The sequence below is a fragment of the Eptatretus burgeri genome, chromosome 5 (genome assembly GCF_056783735.1).
Source record: "Eptatretus burgeri isolate ZD-2024b chromosome 5, Ebu_testis_v1, whole genome shotgun sequence".
Taxonomy (NCBI): domain Eukaryota; kingdom Metazoa; phylum Chordata; class Myxini; order Myxiniformes; family Myxinidae; genus Eptatretus; species Eptatretus burgeri.
This window is the reverse complement of record NC_140965.1, coordinates 83,090,681-83,112,837: the sequence shown is the minus strand read 5'-3', so window position 1 is coordinate 83,112,837 and position 22,157 is coordinate 83,090,681. Positions and strand designations below refer to the sequence as shown.

At 43.2% G+C, this 22,157-nt stretch overlaps 1 protein-coding gene across 3 annotated transcripts in view; it reads right to left on the bottom strand.

The window, feature by feature from the left end:
* The window catches only part of LOC147026848 (sulfotransferase 1B1-like), a 66,695-nt gene that overhangs the window by 5,274 nt on the left and 39,264 nt on the right, over positions 1 to 22,157 (bottom strand). For 2 of the 3 annotated variants that reach the window (XM_085882697.1, XM_085882695.1), the window contains 4 exons: positions 20,761 to 20,855; positions 20,461 to 20,641; positions 5,919 to 8,593; positions 380 to 464 (listed from right to left, as the gene is read on the bottom strand). In XM_085882697.1, the coding sequence (XP_085738823.1) occupies positions 8,481 to 8,593; positions 20,461 to 20,641; positions 20,761 to 20,855 (389 nt within the window). In that variant the 3' untranslated portion in view covers positions 380 to 464; positions 5,919 to 8,480. The other variant, XM_085882696.1, reaches the window with a different exon arrangement.

Here is a 22,157-nt window from a genome sequence, read left to right as displayed (position 1 = left end):
AGAATATAACATGACAGATGGACGGATGGACAGACAGACATACGGAGCCGATTACAATATCCTCCCGTTTTTTTTTTCAAAAAGTGTGGGGATAATGATAATGTTAATAATGATAACAATGATAATTAGAACTGCCATTTTATAACTGCTGGCAGTGATGACCAACTACTGAGACATCCCGATTTGTGCAGCCCCCGGGAGAGTTCTTGGGGTTGGAGGGTGGGGAGGCAGGGGGAGAGCTGTAAAATGCCCCAGTGGCGGATTAACGCACAGGCACACAGGGCCCGTGCGCAGGGCCCAGGGGAAAAATACATATTGTTGTTAAAGTATTCTATACCAGATCCACCACTATAATATTATGTTTGCAGTTAGGAGTTACCGTTCGGGGTGTTTCAGGGCTGGTTTCGGCTTCATACTGTTGCGGGGTTCTCTGCGCTCAAGCACTGCGTGACCGTCGAGTCTCGCTGGAGGTGCAAAACCAGACAATACTTGATAGTACAATGATTATACAACAAAATGACCACACTGTGGTCACAACTTGCAACAGAATCCGGTAATGGGCCGATTGGGAAACACACATTTAAAATGCTGTTAAAACATTAACTCGACACCTCTCATCCATGTCAGCCTCCGCCACGGTTATATCAGAATGACCTGATTCGTCGTCACACAGTCAGGAATTGTTTAACCAAAACGTGGGGCCGTTCTAAAATTACCTAACACTATTTTTTGGGGTAATTTATGTCAAGCAATAGACTAAACAATCGCAAGTCTGTAGGCAAAAAAAAACATTTTACAAACTCATGTTCCAATAGCCAAAAGACTTGCGATATCATCGGTCAGATGGCAGTTTCCATTAGAATTAACAGGAGGTTAAAATATATGGCTCAGCAGTACTTAGGTGGGAACTCGAAGAGAAAGGTGAAGCAAACAAAGGAGGTTAAAGCAGTTGCTTTGTTAAAACAGATACCAACGATAAACCAATACTTCAAGGATAAAGAGAAACGACACAAAGACGATGGCGACACAACTTCAGGTTCGGCAGACGTGGCTGCTGGCAATGTAGAACATGCAACTTAAGCACTCAAGCAAGCCCTTAGAGAAGGGAGTGTGTCCACCCTCAAGAGATCGAGAAAACACCTTCTTTCCAACCTCAAGAATGGACTTTCAAACTTGTCTTCCTTCTCTAAGATCTGGTGGTGGCTCGTTAAGTCCGTCTCTGGTGTATGCTCCCCATCCATCCATTCCCTGTCTTCAAATGGCATCACAACCGACAACTCGTGCGAAGGCCGAATGCCTCAATTCTGTGTTTGCTTTGAAATATTGTGTCCCCAGCCCCTCACTCTCAGTACCCATCCTTCCCTGTCATACCCACTGCTCTTGGACTCTGTCTTTTGCACCTGAGAAGGTTCTTTCAATCCTCGACTCTGCTATTAGATGGACGGTATCTTCTCACGTTTTCCAAAAACCTCATGCTTTGCTGCTCTTGCACATCCTCTCTCTGCCTTTTTCATCCTGTCATTTGTCCGAGGTCATTTTCTGTCTGCTGGGAAATCCACCAACATCACTGCACCACATAAAAAAAAGGGTGCAAAAACTGATCTCCTCAACGACAGGCCTATCAGCTTACTTCCAATAATCAGCAAGGTCATGGAATCCATCATCACAGTTTCAAAACGACCCGCTGAGCCGCCACGGAGGAGAAGGGAAAAACGAAAAAAAATGTTAATGAACCCACCGACTGACTGCCTGGCTCCATGAAGGACATGGATTAAAGAGGCCATCCGGATTCCGGTGTAGACAAGATGAAAACAGAGAATGTGAAGAGATAGCTCAGAGCGAACAATGAAAAACGTTTATCAGGAGAATTTTGGCCTGTTCATGGGTCAGGCAGGGCACAGGTGGGCCTGTGAAAGCATGGGGTGAGTGGGGGGGGGGGGATATAAAGAGAGCAGTGGAGTGATGAAGACTGAAGAAAGACCATGCATGACCCTGAAGACCGACTTTAAATGGCATCTCAGAGTTTTTAATTTAATGCGTTTCTGAGTTGTTGAGAATGCAATTCAACTGTGAGAATTAGGTGGTTGTATTTCTAAATTTAGCTGAGCAGCAGTTTTTAACCAACTGGCTGAAATTTCATCGGATTGTGGTAAACTCGTTTAAGGAGCACTGGTATCATCGAGACAAGAAGTCAACAACACATGAAAATCTATTTTTGTTGCTTTCTGAATTAGATAGTTCGTTTTTCTCAATACAAGGATCGAGATCCTGAAGGAGGAGGTAAATAAATGACAAAAGGAAGCAGGTTGAGAAACGAACAGAGGTTATGGGAGGGGGGGGGGAGGGGAGGTGGTGGGTTGGGGAGACATACACAAGGAGGTCAGGAAGAATAACACAAAAATGAGTAACAATTGTCTGTGGAAGGACATGATGGGAAATAATCAGCGAGGGTAAAAGAGATCATGGGTGAACACATTAGGTAGTGATGGGACAGCATGTTTGAAGGACAGAAGTGAGGAGGGCGAGACAACGGACACGGAGATTATTCCCCAATCGAGAGAATAAGGGAATGAATGTATGCAAGTGAGCAACCAGCTGGGCCTTGGGGAAGGTGAGGTGAGCGTTTCTGGAAGAATGCTTGTGGCCTGGGGTACCCAGAGGTTGGAGAGACAGAAGGAGCAAGGCCAGATGTAAACTTGGATAAAGTAGAGTCCACCAACTTGCTACTGGTGGGAGAGCGACAGTCCTTTGGAATCCGTGTCCTGCCTAAAGATACCAATGGTGTAGAAGGTCTTGTTTTCGACCACCTTAACAGACGCTAGGTGGGAAGTCAGAGCACCACCCTAGAGTGGGGAGCTATACTCTATGGAGCTCTATGTGAAAGACTTGTACACTGTGATGAGGTCAGTGCAGCTAAGGAAAGTGTTTGGTCTACGAAGAATACCCAGATGGAAATTAGCATTTTTTTGCTGGCTTGATTATATGAGACTCCCACAAAAGATAGTGAGGCCAAGGAGTTCTGAGAATTGCACCTCTTCGCAGTGGCTGTCCACAGAAGTAAGTAGTATGTATATATGAATCTTTGCAATGTTGTGCATTTATGGAATCACAGAGTCAATTGCTTTAAACATGTGGATGTAATGATAATGGCAGATACCACTGGAGAAATTTCAAAAGATGCCATTTAAATGTTTGTTGATTTAACCCTCTAATGGCTGTTATGACATTACGTTTTGGAGACATTTAATCAGCACAAGGTTGTCCAAGTGCAAGATGATACAAGCAGCAGCCTCCTTCGAGACTTCTGGCTTGTGCCCATTAATAAATGAATCACAGACAAGTTTTATCCTCCGATGGACTAAGGTCGAAACGTGGGCTTATGGATTTGGTCTCAATTTTCATGCATGTGCGTCTGCAACATATCTCGGACATGTATGGACTGATTTTATTTGTAGTTGGCACAAAGACAACACATGATGGTATACGTATGCACATCATTTTCGTTCGTGATGCGATCAAAGATGGCTGACTTGCGGCCATTTTAGTTGTAAAAAAAAAAAAAACATGATGTTGAAAACTCCCTCAACCATTTCTCGGACATGCATTTACTGATGTTGTTCAAACTTGGCACACAGATAACGAACGATGGCTTACATCTGCACATCGTTTTTTTTTTGGAGGTCAGATCCAAGATGGCCGACTGGCGGCCATTTTGTTACTTAGATGTGTCCCAAACCATGTCTTGAACATGCATTGTCCGATTTTGGTCAAACTTGGCACAAGCACAGTCCATGATGGCATACACAGGCACCTCATCTTATTTTGCGATCTGATCAAAGGTGGCCGACTGGTAGACCGACGGCCATTTGGTTACCCAAACGTTTTGAATTGACAACGAGGCCACTTTTCACTCACTTTTGAACACCTATTTTCTTACAAAATTGCATGGTGCCTGTGCAATATTTTTTTTTCATACCTATACCATGAAGCATATTTCATGAAAAAAAAAACAACTAATTACTCCTTTCAATTTCACCCCAACCACCTTTAAGTAGTTTGCAAAAACTGATCATACAACATTTTCAAATAATGATAATTTTCTCTTGTTTACAGCTATTTAATTTATTTTATACACAAATAAATGTTTTCCTGTTTGTGTAATTCAGTATGCCTCCCCCAAAATATATGAACATTCTTTTTTTTTTTTTGTATACCTTGGTCGAGGCTCGTATGAGAGCTAACACACAACTCACAGCAAGGAGGCATGAGACAAGAGGGGCGGGAGTGGAAGGGACAAAACAGTGGGGAACAGACACATTAGGTGAAATGTGGAAGGGAGAGGGATGGGGATGGGACGGGGAACATGGCGAAGAGAAGATGGTCATTTCAGGGACTTTCAGGAAGGAAAGCAGGAGAAATGAAGGAAGTGGGCTTGGGTGGATTATCGGGGGTAGAAAAGATCGAGGATTTGGATGGGGGAAGATAAGAGGTGGTGGTGAACAGCTGTTTTGAAAGCCTGGAGGGAAGAATGGGAAAGAATAGTGTGAAGAAGTTTATTCCAAAGGCGGGAAAAAAGAGGAATGAAAGAGTGAAGATGAGCAGTGATTCGTGATTTTGGTAATTTTACCAGAAGGGGGTTGTTGGCGGACCTTGAGCGCCCTGTGGAAATGTGGTGGCGACAAATCGCAGAGAGAGCAGGGGGGGCAAGGCTGGAGAGGAGTCGGTAGAAGACAGAAAGACCACCGACCAACCTGCGGTGATTGAGGGAGAGGCCCAAAGACTCAGCTTCATTGCGGGAGATGCCGATGATCTTAAATGCCCTGGTTTCGACAGCGTGAAGCCGAGAAAGGTGGGAGGCAGGAGCACCAGCCCAGAGGGGAGAGCAGTACTCCATCAGGCTACGGACAAAAGCTTTGTAAGTGGTCAGGAGCTCAAGAGGGCCGAGGAAGGACTTAGCACGACGGAGGATTCCCAGTCGGCGACTGGCTTTTGAGGCGAGGTTGGAAATGTGACTTTCCCAGGAAAGGTCATGGCAGATAGTGAGACCTAGAAGCTTGAAAGAAAAGACTTCTTCCAGAGGATTGTTGAGAAAGTGGATGGGGGGGGTTTTGTAAACGGTCCTTTCGAAGAGACATAGTGAGAGTGTGAGATTTGTCTGGATTGAAAGACATGTTCCACGTGTTGGACCAGTTTGTGATTTTATCCAGATCTGCAGTGAGCGAAGAAGCTGCTGCTTGCCGGTCTGAGGGATGACAGATGGTACGGCAGAGGGTGGAGTCGTCGGCAAAGAGAAATAGAGGATTTTCCAGAGAGTCCGAGAGATCATTGATGAAAACCAGAAAAAGAACAGGGCCCAGAACGCTACCTTGAGGAACTCCAGCCTGCACAGGAAGAGGGGATGAAAGAACTCCATTTAGGGCCACACGTTCAATCCCTCCTGTGCGAAACTTGCATTTCCAATCGAAAACATCACACATGTTACATGATAAATCTCCTTACACAATATAACTACGTGACCCACATCATGAATATTAATGACTGAATAACCGAATCACACACAATCTTCCATGTCACATGACCACCCAAGTCAGTAGCGCATACATTTGGATTTTGTAAATATGGGCTCGCCCTTTAACTCCACACAGCAAAAATTACTAAAACCACAGGGGCTATGACATTTTATGTCCTTTTGTTCCTGTTTTAAAATGGTTGACTCGGCACAACAATATCTGGTCATATGGCTTGGCCCGTTTCACTTTCCGATTTGATAACTCACCCGATGATGGTGCAATTCCAGTTCTAAACCTCATATCCTGATTCTAGTCACCCATGATTTCCTAATGCAGAAAAAAAATTAAATCAACTCCTCCAAAGCTAAAGTACATTTCAACAATGTATAATGAAAAAAATAATCTTACAGGTGAAGGTCCGTGTTGATCTGCCTCCGCATCGGAGGAGGTATCATATCCAGGTTCCTCCTGATGACTATATTTGCTCTTTGCTTATTCCGGGGTTCCTTCTGATGACTCCAAGGCAGTATTTGGTCTTTCATTTGATGAGAACTATGGACGAAATCAACATGGCATTGATTGAAGAAAGCTAACCACAGTGGGAAGCAAGGAGAAGCTGGCGTTTTGGGGGTTAACTGTCCCTGAGAAAGGCAGTTAGCATACCTCTGTCAACACCCTGGTGATTTTATCGACTTTTAAAATTGCAACACATAATTACGACCGTTTTACCTGCAGGCAAAACAGTCTTATGCAAATTGTAAAGTAAAAAAAAAAAAAAAAACTTGGTAAAATTGTAATTTCTGGAATCATACCTGTTGACAGTCATTTTGCCTGGTTTGACTTTTAGTTCATGAATTTTATTGTGCCTTTGGAACAATTGACCACTCCCAACCTGGAATTAGCAATGCTTACACTGCTGTACTTTAAACGGCTTTGTCATGAAAAATTCACGTTTACTTTGCACTCCATGAATGCAAGGGAGGATAACATCGCAAGGCTTTCCAAGTGACTTTTCTTATGAAAACATATTATGGGTGTGAGACTTTCCTCGGTTGAAAATATTTTTCCTGGAGGTGGACCTGTTCTTGATCTTTTCCAAAGTTCAAAAGCTGCAATGCTGTCAAAGCTTGCCCATCTCTGGGTGGCAAGTTGTACGTACAGCACAGGGTGAAGTCTTCCACAACGTTGAAAGAGGACCAATCCAGAGAAGTAACAAGATTACTGATGTGTTTGGAGCTGGCAGCTGCCAACAGAAATATCAGAGGAAAAAAAATAATAGAGCAACCAGCTGTTTGTGTGTGAAGAAATTCTGCCAACATGGTGAGAATTCATTGAATAGCATTGGCAGAAACTTATTGTATCGGAAGAATACTGGCAGCCATGTTTTTTGAAAGTCTCCAAGCACTGTTAGAATTAGAAGAGGCAGCATTACAAGCACCAACTGGAATTATAACCAAACTGATTAGCTATTATTGAGGAATTACAAAATAGAAAAGACTTCATGTAAGCTTGTGCATGTTCACTTGCCCTCATTCACACCCTTGCACACCCCCATGAGCACGCCCACCCAACCAAGCTTGCCCGTCCTTGCATGCCTGCCCTTGCACACCCCCATGAGCACGCCCACCCAACCAAGCTTGCCCGTCCTTGCATGCCTGCCCTTGCACACCCCCATGAGCACGCCCACCCAACCAAGCTCGCCCGTCCTTGCATGCCTGCCATTGTGCTCCCACCCTTGCACATCAGATCTTACTCACCCAGACCCGTCCTTGTGCACCTGCCCTTGCCCCCCGCCCCCCACCCTTGAGAGCACGTCCTTGCTCAAATGCTCACCCAACCTTGCCCCCGTCCTTACGTGAGAGCACCCGCCCTCGTCTGCCAGCCCAAATGTGCCAGTCAAGGTGAAAAAGGCCTTGCACAACCACATGAGCACACCCAAGCAATCGCACTTGTGCCACCCTTGCATGCCTGCCCTTGTGCACCCATCCTTATTTGCCGAACACCCACACTTGCGTACCCACACAAGCACAGACCCACTTTTGTGCCTGCTGGCCTGCCCAAGTGCCAACCCCTTTGTGCTTGCTGGCCCACCCCTGCGAGTTTGCCAGCTCGTCCTTGCCTGGCTATCGTTGTGAGCACATTCTTGCATGCCTGCGCACCAATGAGCTGCCACCTTTTCACATATATGCCCAATCTTGCGAGCCCATGTGAGCATGCCTGCACTTGCCCTCCTGTACCCTCCCCTTGCATGCCCGTGCCAGCATACTCTCCCTTGCTTAACTACACCCACCCTTACATGCCCATCCTTGCATGCCCGCCCACCATCGCCTTTGTGCCCCTGACCTTGCCCGCCCACCCTTGCCTGCCTGCCTGTGCCCAACCTTGCATACCCGCCTGCACTGGTAAACTTCCAATTTTTTTTCCTCCTTCAACCTTTAAAATCTTTCATTTCAATTGTTATATACTTGTACACTACAGAACACAAATCGCCTCATTGACATTTTCAAAAACATTTTGTTTAGAAATAATATGGCATTTTACATCATCTCGACCAGATCACACAGAACATACTTTTGCTGCACACAGAACATACCAATATGTTTTTTAATTTATTTTTATTTTTATCAAGACTGCATCCAGTAAGGTGGTCTATGAACTCGCTTGTATTAAATAAGCTCAGTTTTTTGTGAGAATGGCACAAAGAAAATCCTGAATAGAGATAGGCTTGTCAGGTTTTCGATTTTTCAATAAATGATGTGCGGTTTCTTTCATTTAAAAAGAGGCAAGAATCTTCTTAAATTCTACAATTCATTTTTTTAATGCAAGATTAAAATCTACATAAATGATATGCAACATGTTTTGATGAATACAATTATTTTCCTCCACCAAGTGAATTTCAGAATAATCGACGATTATGCATAAATCCAGTCCCAAGAGGATTCAAACCATGTTAGCCAAGGAACAGTGTTATCAAAGCTCGTGTTTAAATGTTAGAGAACTTCCTGCCATGAGTTTCTTGTAAACCTCGTCGAATATCTCGTTTTGAGCCACAGTCAGATGATTCTTCCAGTCTCCAACTTCACCTGGAACATTTTTTATAGGGAGAGGGGAAAGAGATACTTGCATTTCTTATCTGGAACATCCATCTCATTTACAACACTGATTAAACAGATTTGTTTGGTAGGACATGGTGAAGATGTTACACTGGAGAAGGAACGTTCACTTATCAGTCTTAGAATTTGTTTATTCTTCAACTCTGATAAATATTACCTGCTGACCAAAATTTTACAGTTAAAGTTCGAATTTTTGTCAAAATATGTTATCAACATTCGGTCACAACTTATGACAATACTGTAGGGGCAGCTGAAGCATCGATATGCAACGAGTCATTGCAGTTATCATTTACATGCAAAGTCAAGGCTCATGCAAGAGCAAAACTACAGAGGAGGAGAGGATTTGAACTTGCACAAAAAGGACAGAATGGAATGAGTGGATACTCAACGGATGTACAAATGTGATGTGCATGAAACTGGGTATACGGTGGCAGGTTAGTGGCAACAATAAAAAGGATCATCAATGGAAATGAGACATTCCTCAAAATGGTGGTGAGCTGCAACCTTGAGCTTACACCAAGAGCTTATACAAAGACAAAAAAAGGCTAAAGGGAAGTTTTGTCATTCGATAAAAAGAAAAGTCTTACACAATAAGGACTCTCGCAAATGAAGAAGTTTCTACAGCCACAACAACCACAAGCCACATATGCTGCCACCACCCTAACATAACTTAATAACTTTTGCTCATTAACAAATAGTGATGTCGCTAGTTATGTTTGAATACCTAACTTTGGATAGCCAATTAATACGAGGGCGAAACCTCGGAGTTATCACACTTGGGAGGCTCGAGGGTGGCAGTAGGGCCAAGTGCCAGTTAGATCAGGATGAGATACTACTGTTCATAGGAGGGCTTCTCTGAGGCGAAGATCAACAGCTTCATGATTATCATTCGATAAGGAATCCTTAACATCACAGTTCCGACCATGATACCATGTGGATCACTGGGCAGTTTTCCTCGACACATCACATGACATAACGTTGTATCAGGAAGCCACTTAAACAATACATCTTGCACTCCTTTGCAGGAAAACCTCCAATCCTTGCATAAAATATAATGCTACAAAGACCAAAATTCTTTGGTAGAAAAGTCTGAAATAAATATTGGTGTAACAATTCCATCTGATTTCAACTGTGATAAAGATTCAGATTGCATTGATGTGAAGCAAAGGGGAATGTTTGGAATTGTGCTTCGAGGAAAACGTTTACTCCCAACTTCAGCATCAGAAACCTTTACAAGGCTTGCCTTCATCCATCGATGTAACATCACTTTCTATTATTGGCACACACTGCACAAGTGCATATAAACAAACTTGATTCAATTCAAAACTCGACTTAAAAATACAGTACTTGCATCATCACACTGAGGATTTCCCACAAGGTAATATTGTATTTACCCATTGTAGGGTTCCTGGAATGTCTGCCAGTTTTACCATGTGATGACCTACTCAGTACATATTAGCAGCTTCTACCAAAAGTGGCTAATTTGTTATCACGCCAATTTGAATTGTCAGAGCTATATAACCACGATATATTATAAATTCACTTGAGCAGTGGACATGTTTTTGCTTCATGTACATAAGCCGGGTTATTTTGTTTTCAAGAATGATCGACCTAGCGGTCTGGGAAATACACTGGCCAAATAAATGGATGAGCAATTTATACTAATAAATGTGAGAGTTTGTCAGTCAGTCAGTGTGTGTGTCCTCCATAACTCCAAAACCATGAAACATAGCAGCCTGACACTTTGTATACATACTAAGGAAGCTCCAGGGGAGTGCATGACAAAAATTGGGTGTTTGGGTTAATTTAAACACCCCTTTTGAAGATAATTAACGGCCTTATTTAATTATCCTTTATCAAGGCTTATCCTTGGCCAACCTGCTCTCCCTCGCTCTGGTCTTAATTCACCATTTTTTGGGGGCCTGCTCAATAATGCCTCAAGTTGGAATAGGTCACAATGATTTCTTAATGACAGTTTTTTTTTTTTAACACTTTCCTCACTCACATCATCGAATGCCCGATCATCATACGTACAAATCGCTGGATACATTGCAATGCTTATTTAGATCTATGCCAAATTACAAAATTTAAACTTCTTTATTGACTTCAGCAGTCGTTCTGAGTGCTACCAAAAAAAAAAAAGTGTTCATTTTCCAATTCGGACAATGCCTGACATTCTGAGCGTCTCCAGGTGTGTGGTGTTGAAATAACCGATTGCCGATCACTAATCGCTTGCCACGCAAGCGTTCCTGATCAACCGTTTCATTGCAGTGCTTGCTCGAGTGCTAAAGCCACCTGTGCTCTACACTTAAGCAAGTACTCTACAATATTCGCAATGTCACTGAATATATTGTTCGACTTGAACAAAGTTCCAGGCCCACTCGCCAGTGTTAGGCAGTGCAGTGCATCAGACGGTGATTGCTGGCTGAAAATGTGCAATTATATTTTACACCACGCTTCCACTTTGTGTACGATCTTTCATTATACGACCTGTCACTTCAGCATACTGTAGATAGATCAGTTTCATTTTCAAATGTTCCTTCAACCATTCATTGGAATACTTGCTTTGAGTGTACTTGTTGGCCACCCTGGCAAGTGCTCTTCAACCTTCGATGGCGATGGCGATGGCGATGCCGATGCCGATGCACGGTTATACGTGGGATTTATTTTTCCCGAAGTTAGGAAGGCAAAATAAGTTTGATTACAATGAGTAAAACATATTTTCAGTCGTTACAAAGCAATGAATTTCCACATCATGGCAGGATAGCCAAGAGGTACACACACTCACTCTAAGCTTTCTAGCCTGGGTTTGAATCCTGACCCAACTATGAACTGTCATCCCTGTGTTTCACAGGCAGGGCGATTCATCAATGTCACGTCTGCCAGAATCTCTCCCCCTCCACTCGCTTTACCCACGCCTCTCCATGCCCTCGTTCTACCCACCCCTCCCCCACCTTCCTCCTGCTCTATTAAGTGGACTGTTAAGGATTGACTGATTAGTTTTGAATTTAAAAGGTCTTCTCCATCATGTAGCATGTCCAAATTGGATTCAGAATGAGCTGATTGAAGGGGTGAAAAGGTTGCTGCATGTGCAAGCATGCAGGCAGGCTTTTGCCAGGAAGATAGCACGAGTTTTAAATGCTCTCACCCAATTTTATATCAAACCTGGTGGTTAAAAAGAAAATGCTGCCATTTGGGCACGTTTCACCACCCTTCCCTTCCCCTCCCCTCCCGTCACACTGCTTTCCCTCCCCTTCCCCTCACTAATCGCTTGCCAAGCCAGCCGTTCCTTATCAACCATTTAATTGCAGTGCTTGCTCGAGTTCTTACCTCCTCCCAAACCCCCTCCACTCTCCACCCCACCATGGACATCTCACGCTGGTCTCTGCATGCTGCATTAACGTGCTGGTTTAACTTACCCCATTTCATTCAATCCTGTACTACTCCTCCCCACCCCTTTTTTCTCAACATGTCCCACAACCAAATGCAAGTTGAGAATCCCTACCCACACACTTACCTCCTCCCAAACCCTCTCTCCCTCCCCACTTCCCCCTCCTTTCTCCTCCCATCCTCTTTGCTCCCGAAGTGTATAGCAACATTTGGTGAAGCGTCACTCTCCCCACCCACCCCCCCCCTTCCTCACCCTTCTCCCCTTCCTAGCTCCTCTCTCTCTCTCTCTCTCTCTCTGACTGTTAAGGACTGATGGTTTTGTTTTGAATTATAACCTGCTTCGCCATCATGTCGTGTATCTGAATCAGATTCGGATTGAGCCAATCGGAGGAATGCAAAGGTCGCTGAATGTGCGGGCATGCAGGCAGGCCTTTTCCAGGTAGATGGCGTTGGTTTTAAATGCTCCCACCCAGTTTTATGTAGAACCTGGTGGTTAAAAAAACAAAAGTTGCAGTTTGGGCAAGTTTTATCACCCTTCCCTGCCCCTCATGCTACATTCCCTTCCCCACCCCTCACACCACCTTTCCTTCCCTGTACCTCAATTCATGCTTACCTCCTCCCAAACCCCCTCCCCTCTCAACCCCCTATTGACATCTCTGGGGGAGTGAGCAAGAGAAAGAGAGAGGGAGGGGTTTGAGAGAGGGAAGAGAGAGAAAAGATGTGGGAGGAGGGAAAGAGAAAGAAGAGGGGTGAGAGAGAGGAGGGGCTAGGAAATGGGGTTTCAAGGAAGGGGTGAGGAAGGAGGGGACAGCGATGCATCAAATCACATTGCTACACGCTCCACAAGGAGGGGGAGAGAGAGAGAGAGAGACAGAGACAGAGAGACAGAGAGACAGAGAGACAGAGAGACAGAGAGACAGAGAGACAGAGAGACAGAGAGACAGAGAGACAGAGAGACAGAGAGACAGAGAGACAGAGAGAGAGAGAGAGAGAGAGAGAGAGATCGGAATGGTGGAGCGAGGAAGGGGTAAGTGAGGAAGGATAATGTTATGCTTTATGACCAAACACGCATGCACGCACGCACGCACGCACGCACGCACACACACACACACACACACACACACACACACACACACACACACACACACACACACACACACACACACACACACACACACACGGCGGCATGATTTGCTGCACCCCTCTCACCTGGGATAGAAGGACTAAGGGCCACGTCAAATACATCAGTTACAAAGACAGTAAAGACAGAGCTGAAAATGGCAGTTTTTATTTGACAACGTGCACACAAGGCACCCGGTATGATGCCGTTCGACATGCATTTGAGACACGGCCTGACCCTGCAGCTGGATGGGACTTGGTGACCCAGTACTGTCAGGCTTTGGCGAACACCCTCGTGCAATGTTACACACACACACACACACACACACACACACACACACACACACACACACACACACACACACACACACACACACACACACACACACACACACACACCTTGTCCATTTATAGTCGATATATCATGCCACTGATTTAATTTACTAGTGAACAGAAATTTTAAGCTCAAGTTCTTTCTCGTTATTCCCTCTGCCACCAGAGAGCATGTTTTCACCCGTTTGGCTGTGTGCAAGATATCTCAATAAGTTTTATAAACGGATTCAGATGAGACAGGTTGAGCAAGTTGGGTGTGTGATGAGGTTGAATTGATTAGATTTTGGTGAGGAATCGGAATTGATTCTTTTCAGAATCAATTCTCAAATTTTAAGAATCGCCCACGCCTAGTCTGAAGAGAGGGAAGAGGCTGCAGCCTGCCTTTCTGAAGGATGAGGGACGTCGTGTTAGAGGGTGGATTCGTCAGCAAATATAGGATTTTCCAGTCAGTGAGATCATTGATGAAGATCAGGGATAAGATGGGGCCCAGAACACTGCCTTGTGGCACTGCAGCCTTGACAGGGAGAGGAGAAGAAGGGATTCTGTTGAGAGCCACACATTGGCTCCAAGAGTAGAGGAAGTCAGGAAACCATTTGTGGAGTTGGCCTGGGATGCCATAGTTTGGAGAGTAAGGCAGGATACCAGATTGTATCAAAAGCATGAGATATGTCCAGAGATGGCCCTGATTTCATGTTTGACAATGAGTGCCTCCATCCATTGGGTGAGTATAAGCAGCACGTCCAAGGTGAAGTAACCTGGTCTGAAACCAAATTGGTGATCTGAGATGAGGTTGTTGGAGAAATGGAAGGATTTTTCATCATTTACCGTTTCCATACTTCTCATTATTCATTCCTTGTTGAAACTTCCATTTGAATGGAAAACATCCAACCCACACATTTTAAATTGGGAGATAGATTATTGGATGACATGTCAAATGTCCTATCCTGATGTCAAAGTGCCCACAAGTGGAGCATTTAGTTGCATATTAGAAATGTAGTGATTGGCTGAATCAAAATCAACAAGAAAATATGAAAAGTCAGTGAATTATTGCCAGTACCCTGAACAAATTACAAATGCTGCCTGGACTGCAGGTAACAAGTGTTGTGGTATTCTTGGTCGTTAATCGAAACCAGGTTACGTCTCTTGCTATCTCAGAGTGTGGTTACTGTCTGGACAGCAGCTTCAGCACCCTAAACAAAATGACCAGGTGGTTCACATGTTACATGTGAACAGGGTAGGACATATCTGGGACTTGAAAATGTACTGGGTAAGTTTAAAATGATTATTTTTATTATTAATCATGTAGTGGGTGGGGGAGGAGAGAGCTATGGGAGCTGTGAAGGCTCTTATAAATACAATATTTGTGTGTGTGTGTGTGTGTGTGTGTGTGTGTGTGTGTGTGTGTGTGTGTGTGTGTGTGTGTGTGTGTGTGTGTGTGTGTGTGTGTGTGTGTGTGTGTGTGTGTGTGTTTTTTGGGAGTTCTAATGGAGCTTTCTGATGTGGATTGTGATACACCGAAATGATAGTCATGATGTTCTGAGTTGATTAGGCTAATTAACTACAAAGAATCAGGAAGAATTCCCATGTTTTAACTGTACACCATGTTAAGGTATATACAGCAGCTTAATAGGTCCTTCCACGGCATGGCATTCTAATTACAAAACAAACAACAAAAACAATGACAGCATTGTAACAAAGCATATATTAAATAGTAATAATATTAACAACAATAATTGTAGTATAATTTGGCAATAACAATAACAAACGTATAATCCCCACCCTGGCCCAAGCACATCTGGGCTTGGTGAAAGACAAGTTAATGCTCAAGCAGTATGGCAAGTAGGTATGCTTCAGAGCTGTGAAGGCCAATGAAACTTTGGTCCAATGGACCAACAGGACCACTAGTTATATAAATTATGTGACTTAAATAAAGTTGCTTCGAATTAATCCAAACCTCCAGGGAAATTGTAATTTTTTTTTTTCAAATAGATTAAATAAATAAAAATTGAACCCGGTTTACCCGGGCGGTGTACAGTATAAGGCAACAGATTGCTCCTCAATCACACCAGACTTTTTTATTTGCAGTAAGGAAATATGCCGTGATGTCTTTGCAGTTAAAAACAAAAAGACGATTTTGGAATTTCACAATACTTTATAAAGATGTTATAGCCATAAATGGTGTCTGTCAGATGCCAGAAGGAGAATGTTCATGAGACATGTTCATGAGTACATGTCTGCTCATTTTCTTCACAACTTGAACAAACCAGACACAAAAAAACGGACTTGTCTGTTTGTTTTATTAAGAATGACAGGAGAAGCTTTTTTGATATTTGCTGAACCAACAAACAGATTCTCGATGGGCGAAGCAAGAAAAGGCAGAGTAGGAATGGACTCCGGAGACTTGGAACCTTTACAGTAGTACAGGAGATCAAGTCAACATTTCACCAGAATCGTTCAAAATGTGAAAAAAGTGTGAAAACTGGTACACATGACCACTTTTATATGCTCTTTCATATAAGAGCAGGACACACATGATCAGACTACAATTACGGCCGGCATCTTGAATTTCAAAATGGCCACCACTGAAAACTATTTTTACAATATCTTGGTCACCAAGAGGCCTAAGCACTTGAATAAAGAGTCTAATCCAATGTTTTCACACACAAGGAATCCAATAAACACACTTATAACGCCCCATTTTCAGTCTTTCTGCTTTAAAATCAAAATGAGACCCTTTCATAAACAACTAAATACTTTAAAGTGTTTGCTCGATGCTTGATATCCAAATGCTATGAGCGTGTTGAAATGGCTTTATCCAATATAATGTTTTGAAAGGTGTTATAATTATAAGAGTCTGTCTGTCATTCGCTCTGAAACTATGGTCAGCGGTTGTTCCAGCTGTCAGTCAATCCATGCGTTCCAGAGAACGTCCCTGTGCGTGGGTCAATCACTATCACTCTTTGCATGCATGAATATGATCTGTATTGCCATTGATGCACTAAAAATCAGTTGCTGTCTGAAAATAATGAGATGTATGCATATATAGATGTGTATAAGTAGAAATATATGTTATAAATTGTAATGGTGGTGGACTAACATTTTTTCCCCCTTTTTTCAGGACATTTGATACGGTGATACCATTGCACTGAAATGCTATAACGATGTCCAAAAAGTGCAAGATAATCGATGCTGGTGAAGGTGCATCTTCTAAAAGACAATGCCCAGAGAAAACAGCCTTGATTGACTGGAAATTGTGTGCAATTTGCCAACAGGACACTGAAGAAAAGCTTGTTAATCCCAGCATAGCTAAATATAGAGGAAGTGATAAAGAATGTGGCTACAAACTATTTGCTGAGAATATTTTGGAGTTTCATCAAATTGATGCCGTACCAGAGGATATTGACATTGTGAAGTGGGACAGTGGAGATGGCATTGAAGCCACGCTCAGAACAAACCAGGCAGTATGGCAAAAAAGCTGCATAAACAGGTTTGACAAACAAAAGCTCCAACGTGCTCAGAAAAAGAAGTCAAAAGAAAACCTGGAATATGAGACAAGTCCTGATAAGACCAGGCGACGCAGCGTGGGTTCAATGGCAAGGACATCTAATTGTTTATTTGTGAAGAAGATGATACAAAAGAGTATCTCCATGATGCAAGGACTGACAAAATTGATATTCGAGTTCGTCGATATGCACATGTGTTACAAGATAGGAAACTGTTGGGAAAGCTCTCCGAAGGTGACATGCATGCCTTAGATGCGAGGTATCATCTATCATGTCTGACTTCAGTCACCAACAGTGTGCGAAAACATAATGCTCAGCATGTAAGAGACACCCAAAGCACGAAAGTCGATCGTCTAATACCTGGTGAGCTAGTTTCGTAAATAAAAGAATTCTGCCAAGATGAAACGTTGCCAGTCTTCAGATTGTCAGATATGGGTCGACTTTACGAGTCCATATTAAGAGAAGAAGATCCAGACTTTTCTGGAAAGGTCAATACAACACGATTGAAGGAGAGACTGTTGTGCTTAATCCCAGATATGAGAGCTCAAACTCAAGGAAGAGATGTGGTCCTCATGTTTAATTCCGACATTGGAGAAGCGATTAAAATAGCTTGCTCCAACAATGATGATGATGATGCAATCCACTTAGTTCCTGTCACAGTGCGTCGCTAAGTTATCCACACAAGAGAAGGAGCTATATAGCACACAAGATACCAATGTCATCTCTTCCCAAGAGTGCAACATAGAATCTTCTCTCGCTCCATGCAACCATGAAGAAGCCGATACGAGGTTATTCTTGCATGCTCTCCATTGTGCACAAAATGGCCATCACAGAATCCTGATCAGGTCAGTCGACACCTGACATTGTTGTCCTCGCAATTGTCACATTTCACGCTTTATATTATCCCTTGACGAACTATGGGTTGCATATGGAATCAAGAAACACGACAGGTTAATACTGGCTCACACAATTACAAACAGTCTTGGTGAAAAATAAGGCCAAAGCTCTTCTGTTCTTCCATGCCTTCACTGGCTGTGACACGTTGTCGTCATTCAGTGCTATTGGGAAGAAAACTGCTTGGGACACCTGGACCAATTTCCCTGATATAACGGACACTTCCTTGAGTTTATCCCAAGAGCCTTCATCAGTCTCTGATGAGAATGTGTGTCAACTGGAAAGGTTCGTCATACGTCTTTATGAGAGAACCAGGGAATGCACCGAGGTGAATCAGGCAAGGAAGCTTGTGTTCGCAAAAGGAAGACAAATAGATCACCTACCCTCCACAAAGGCAGCCCTCACGGAACATATCAAGAGGTCGACATACCAGGCAGGACACATCTGGGGCCAAGCGCTGATATCTAAGCAGCACTTTCCAAGGCCATGCGACTGGGGATGGACGAAGAACGCCATTGAACAGTGAATACCTTTCTGGACAGCACTTGCCGAGGCGGCCAAATCCTGCACAGAGCTTATCAAATGCGGCTGCAAAAAGGCATGCAGACCACCATGCAAATGTTTCTGTGTATCTCTCCCGTGCACTGAACTTTGCCATTGTGCAGGAACATGTTATCAGACAGATTGAAGTCAGAACTGTATCTAGACCAGATGAACTATACTTGGGACAGTGAATGTGTCATTTTAAAGCAGAAAGACTGACAATAGAGCATTTTAAGTGTGTTTATTAGATTCCTTGTGTGTGAAAACATTGGATTAGACTCTTTATTCATTTTGCTCGGTCTCTTGGTAACCGAGATATCGTAAATTATTATTTTCGGTGGTGGCCATTTTGAAATTCAAGATGGCGGCCGTAAATGTATTCTGATCAGGTGTGTCCTGCTCTTGTATGGTAGAACATGTAAAAATGGACATGTATGCCAATTTTCACAATCTGAATGATTTTTGTTTAATCTACTGGACTACAGATGGGTAATTGACTGTATAATTTAGGATTTGATGCTGGTTCCGATGGAGGGAATCGATTATTTCGCCCAAGCCTACTTCAGACCTTGACAATATCACAAGCTGGTCAAACACTTGGAATGTGGGCTTTCCAAAATCACACTTGGAAACACTTGGATGACAAATCTCACACTCACTCCAAAATGACCATCTGGCAACCCCCATCTACCTTCTTAACTATCCTTTTGAGGAAGTTCAGTCATTCAAACTCCAGGGTCTCACTATCACCCATGATCTTTCTTTGGCAAGCCACATTTCAAAGCTGGCCTCCAAAGCCAGACAATGACTGGGCGTTCTCCGTCGTGGCACTCGTGAACCCCTATCCACCAGTAAGGCCTTCGTCTGCAGGTTGATGGAGCACTGCTCTTCCCTCTGGGCTGGCTCCCCTGCCTCACACCTTGCTCAGCTTGATGCCCTGGAAACCATGGTCTTGGAATCGCCCGCGATGAAACAGAGTCTATCGGCTTATCACTTTGCCATCCCAGGCAGTGCGGTAATCATCATCCTGATGAAGCAGCACCTATGTGGAAGGAAGGAAGTAATGAAGGTAGGAAAGTAGGTGGTCCCTCTGCCATCTACCACCACTTTTCTGGTCTTGCACCCTCTGCCCTTTCCAGGCTTTGACCCCCCCCTCCATGTTTCTGCAGAGCACACATGGTCTACCATCAACCCCTTCTTGTGAAACTACCAAAATCCAGGATCACTGATCAGCTCCACTCATTCGTAACTCTTTTTCCCCACTTGTGGCACCAACTTCCACATTCTCTTCAATCTCATTTTTCCCTCCAATTCTTCAAAACAGCTGTTAACCACCATCTCAAATCGTCACCAATCCAAAAGCATGATCTTTTCTACCCTCGTTAACCTAACCCCAATTCCTCCTCCTTCCAAATTTCCAGTTCTCCCTTCTGTATCAGTCTTGTCTGCCACATGCATCCTCCCCTGCCCCCCATTCCCCCCCAAACAAAATTGTTTGTCCAAGTCTGTCTCTATCTCGACCTTCAACTCTGCTGTTGGTGTTTCCCCCTCTCTATACTGTTCCTTTTGGTCTGTTTCATTCTAATGTGTTCAGTGCAATAGTACTAGCTCTTCCAAGAGCCTTGACTAGGTGTACAAAAATAAAATAATAAAAAACAACTTATTGTTAAATCTACACATCTAGGATTGTTTTATTTAGTAATTCGCATGCAGCCTGTCGCCGCTTCGCTGCATCATTATCTGGGGGCGTGGCTGAGCTGCTGATGCAATGCCCCATTTCCAGTAAGGTGGTACTCATTTTGCCAACCTTGGAAGTATAACAGGCCAAGTCAACCTACCCGTTGTTAATAAACGAAAAAGGGCTCAAACTCAAGACCCTAAGATATTAAGCCAGCCACCTGAACCATTAAGTCAACACCAGGCTTTCGAAGATGGTGCTGCTCACACAGTTACAACAGTTATTGCCAACCACCACATACAGCTAAGACAGATTGAGTCACTCATGCATGAACGCTTTAGTGACATTACAAAGAAAGGAAGTTCATTTGACCAAACCTTTTCTCATGAAGGATGAAATAGAGTGGTCTATGACCCAAGAAGGTGCCATCTTGTAGTTGGTCATTGGATTATCTTTCATTTTGGAAAAGCTTGTGTGGTGAACGATTCGATCCAGAGCATCCTCCGAAAGATCCTTATCCAGGAACTTTGCCACCTTCGTCACCTCTCTATGAAGATTCTGGTATGAAAACAGATATATTACAACTATCGTTAGGATTGCTTTTATTTGATTTATATTTATTATTATGACCAGTCATCGCATCCGATTAGCTTTCCCAGACTTTTGTTCACACAAACCTCTTTCATGTCCTCAAAGAAAATGAAAAGAACTCGATGCTTTTCCTTGTTTTCCCACCATTCTCTCACGTGGTCCCACCATGAGCCGTAATTAACTGCAAAACAGTGCTCTCTCCATAAGAGTGAAATTTACCATGGACATGGTAAAATATTTCAGGAAAAAAGGAAGATCACCAAATGGGTTTTGCAAGTGAAGTGAAAATTTGATTTCTGTTAAAGGTGTGATCACATTTCAAAACTACCACGGCACTCGGTAGGGTGCATACCTCTGCCAGGCTGAACAATTAATGTTTTGGATCCCACTAATGTGTTGGATGTGGATCAGGACCTGAACCGACATCGAATCGGCTTGTTCATGTCACCTAAACAAACTCATCCACAACTTTTTGGAAATATCATGCTATGTATCGTTTTTGGCCCCATCTCTCAATGGTGAAGGATCACAAAAAAATTCTCGTGTCTAGATCCGGATTGGGATGCTCACCAAAATTTGATTGATTCATCCTTGTTATAAACCTAATCAGTCCACCAAGTTTCGTTCAAATTTGTCCATAATTTTTGATATATCTTGTTGTATATAATATTTGCCCGATCTCTCAATGGTGAAGAATCACATAAAAATAAAAAAATCACATTAAAAAAAAAAGACAGGGGTGAAAACATAACCACCACCACCTTATGTGGCAGAGGTAACAACATAACAACATGAATGAAAAATCCTCAGCACTTTGTAAATTAATTAATTTGTATGCATCCTGTGGCTGCTTGCTTGGCTACATCATTTTTCTGGGGGGTGCTGATGTGCTAATGATGCAATGCCCCCCGTTACCAGAAAACTGGTACTCATTTCACCAACCTCGGAAGGATGACATGATGAATAGCTCATCAGTGGCTTGAACTCAACACCCGAAGATCGTAAGATCTTAAGCCAGCCACCGTAACCGTTAAAGGGGAAGGCAAATTGTTTTTTTTGTTTTTTTCTAAAAACCATTAATCATAATAATAATTAATCCCAGCAAGTCCCTATGGAGTACTTACGATTGTAATACGAGTACATATATAAAATGCAAATGATTGGAACGTGAATCTATACCAGGTGGTGAAGCCCTCACCAGAGAGAATTGAGAGAGGGAATTTTTTTTAATGATTAGGTGGAGATGAATCACCAAAGTACCAGCGGAAACAATTTTAATTAGCTAAGGGCCAGTGGGGACGGTGGTGATGGTTTCCGTGATGACTCAATGTTGACTGTGGTAGAGTTGTCACACTGTCAAGCCATCGTAGTCAGAATAGATATAAAGCTCAAATTTGTCCGAACTTTATATCTATTCTGACAATGATGGCTTGACTGTGTGACAACTCCACCACAGTCAACATTGAGTCATCATGGAAACCAC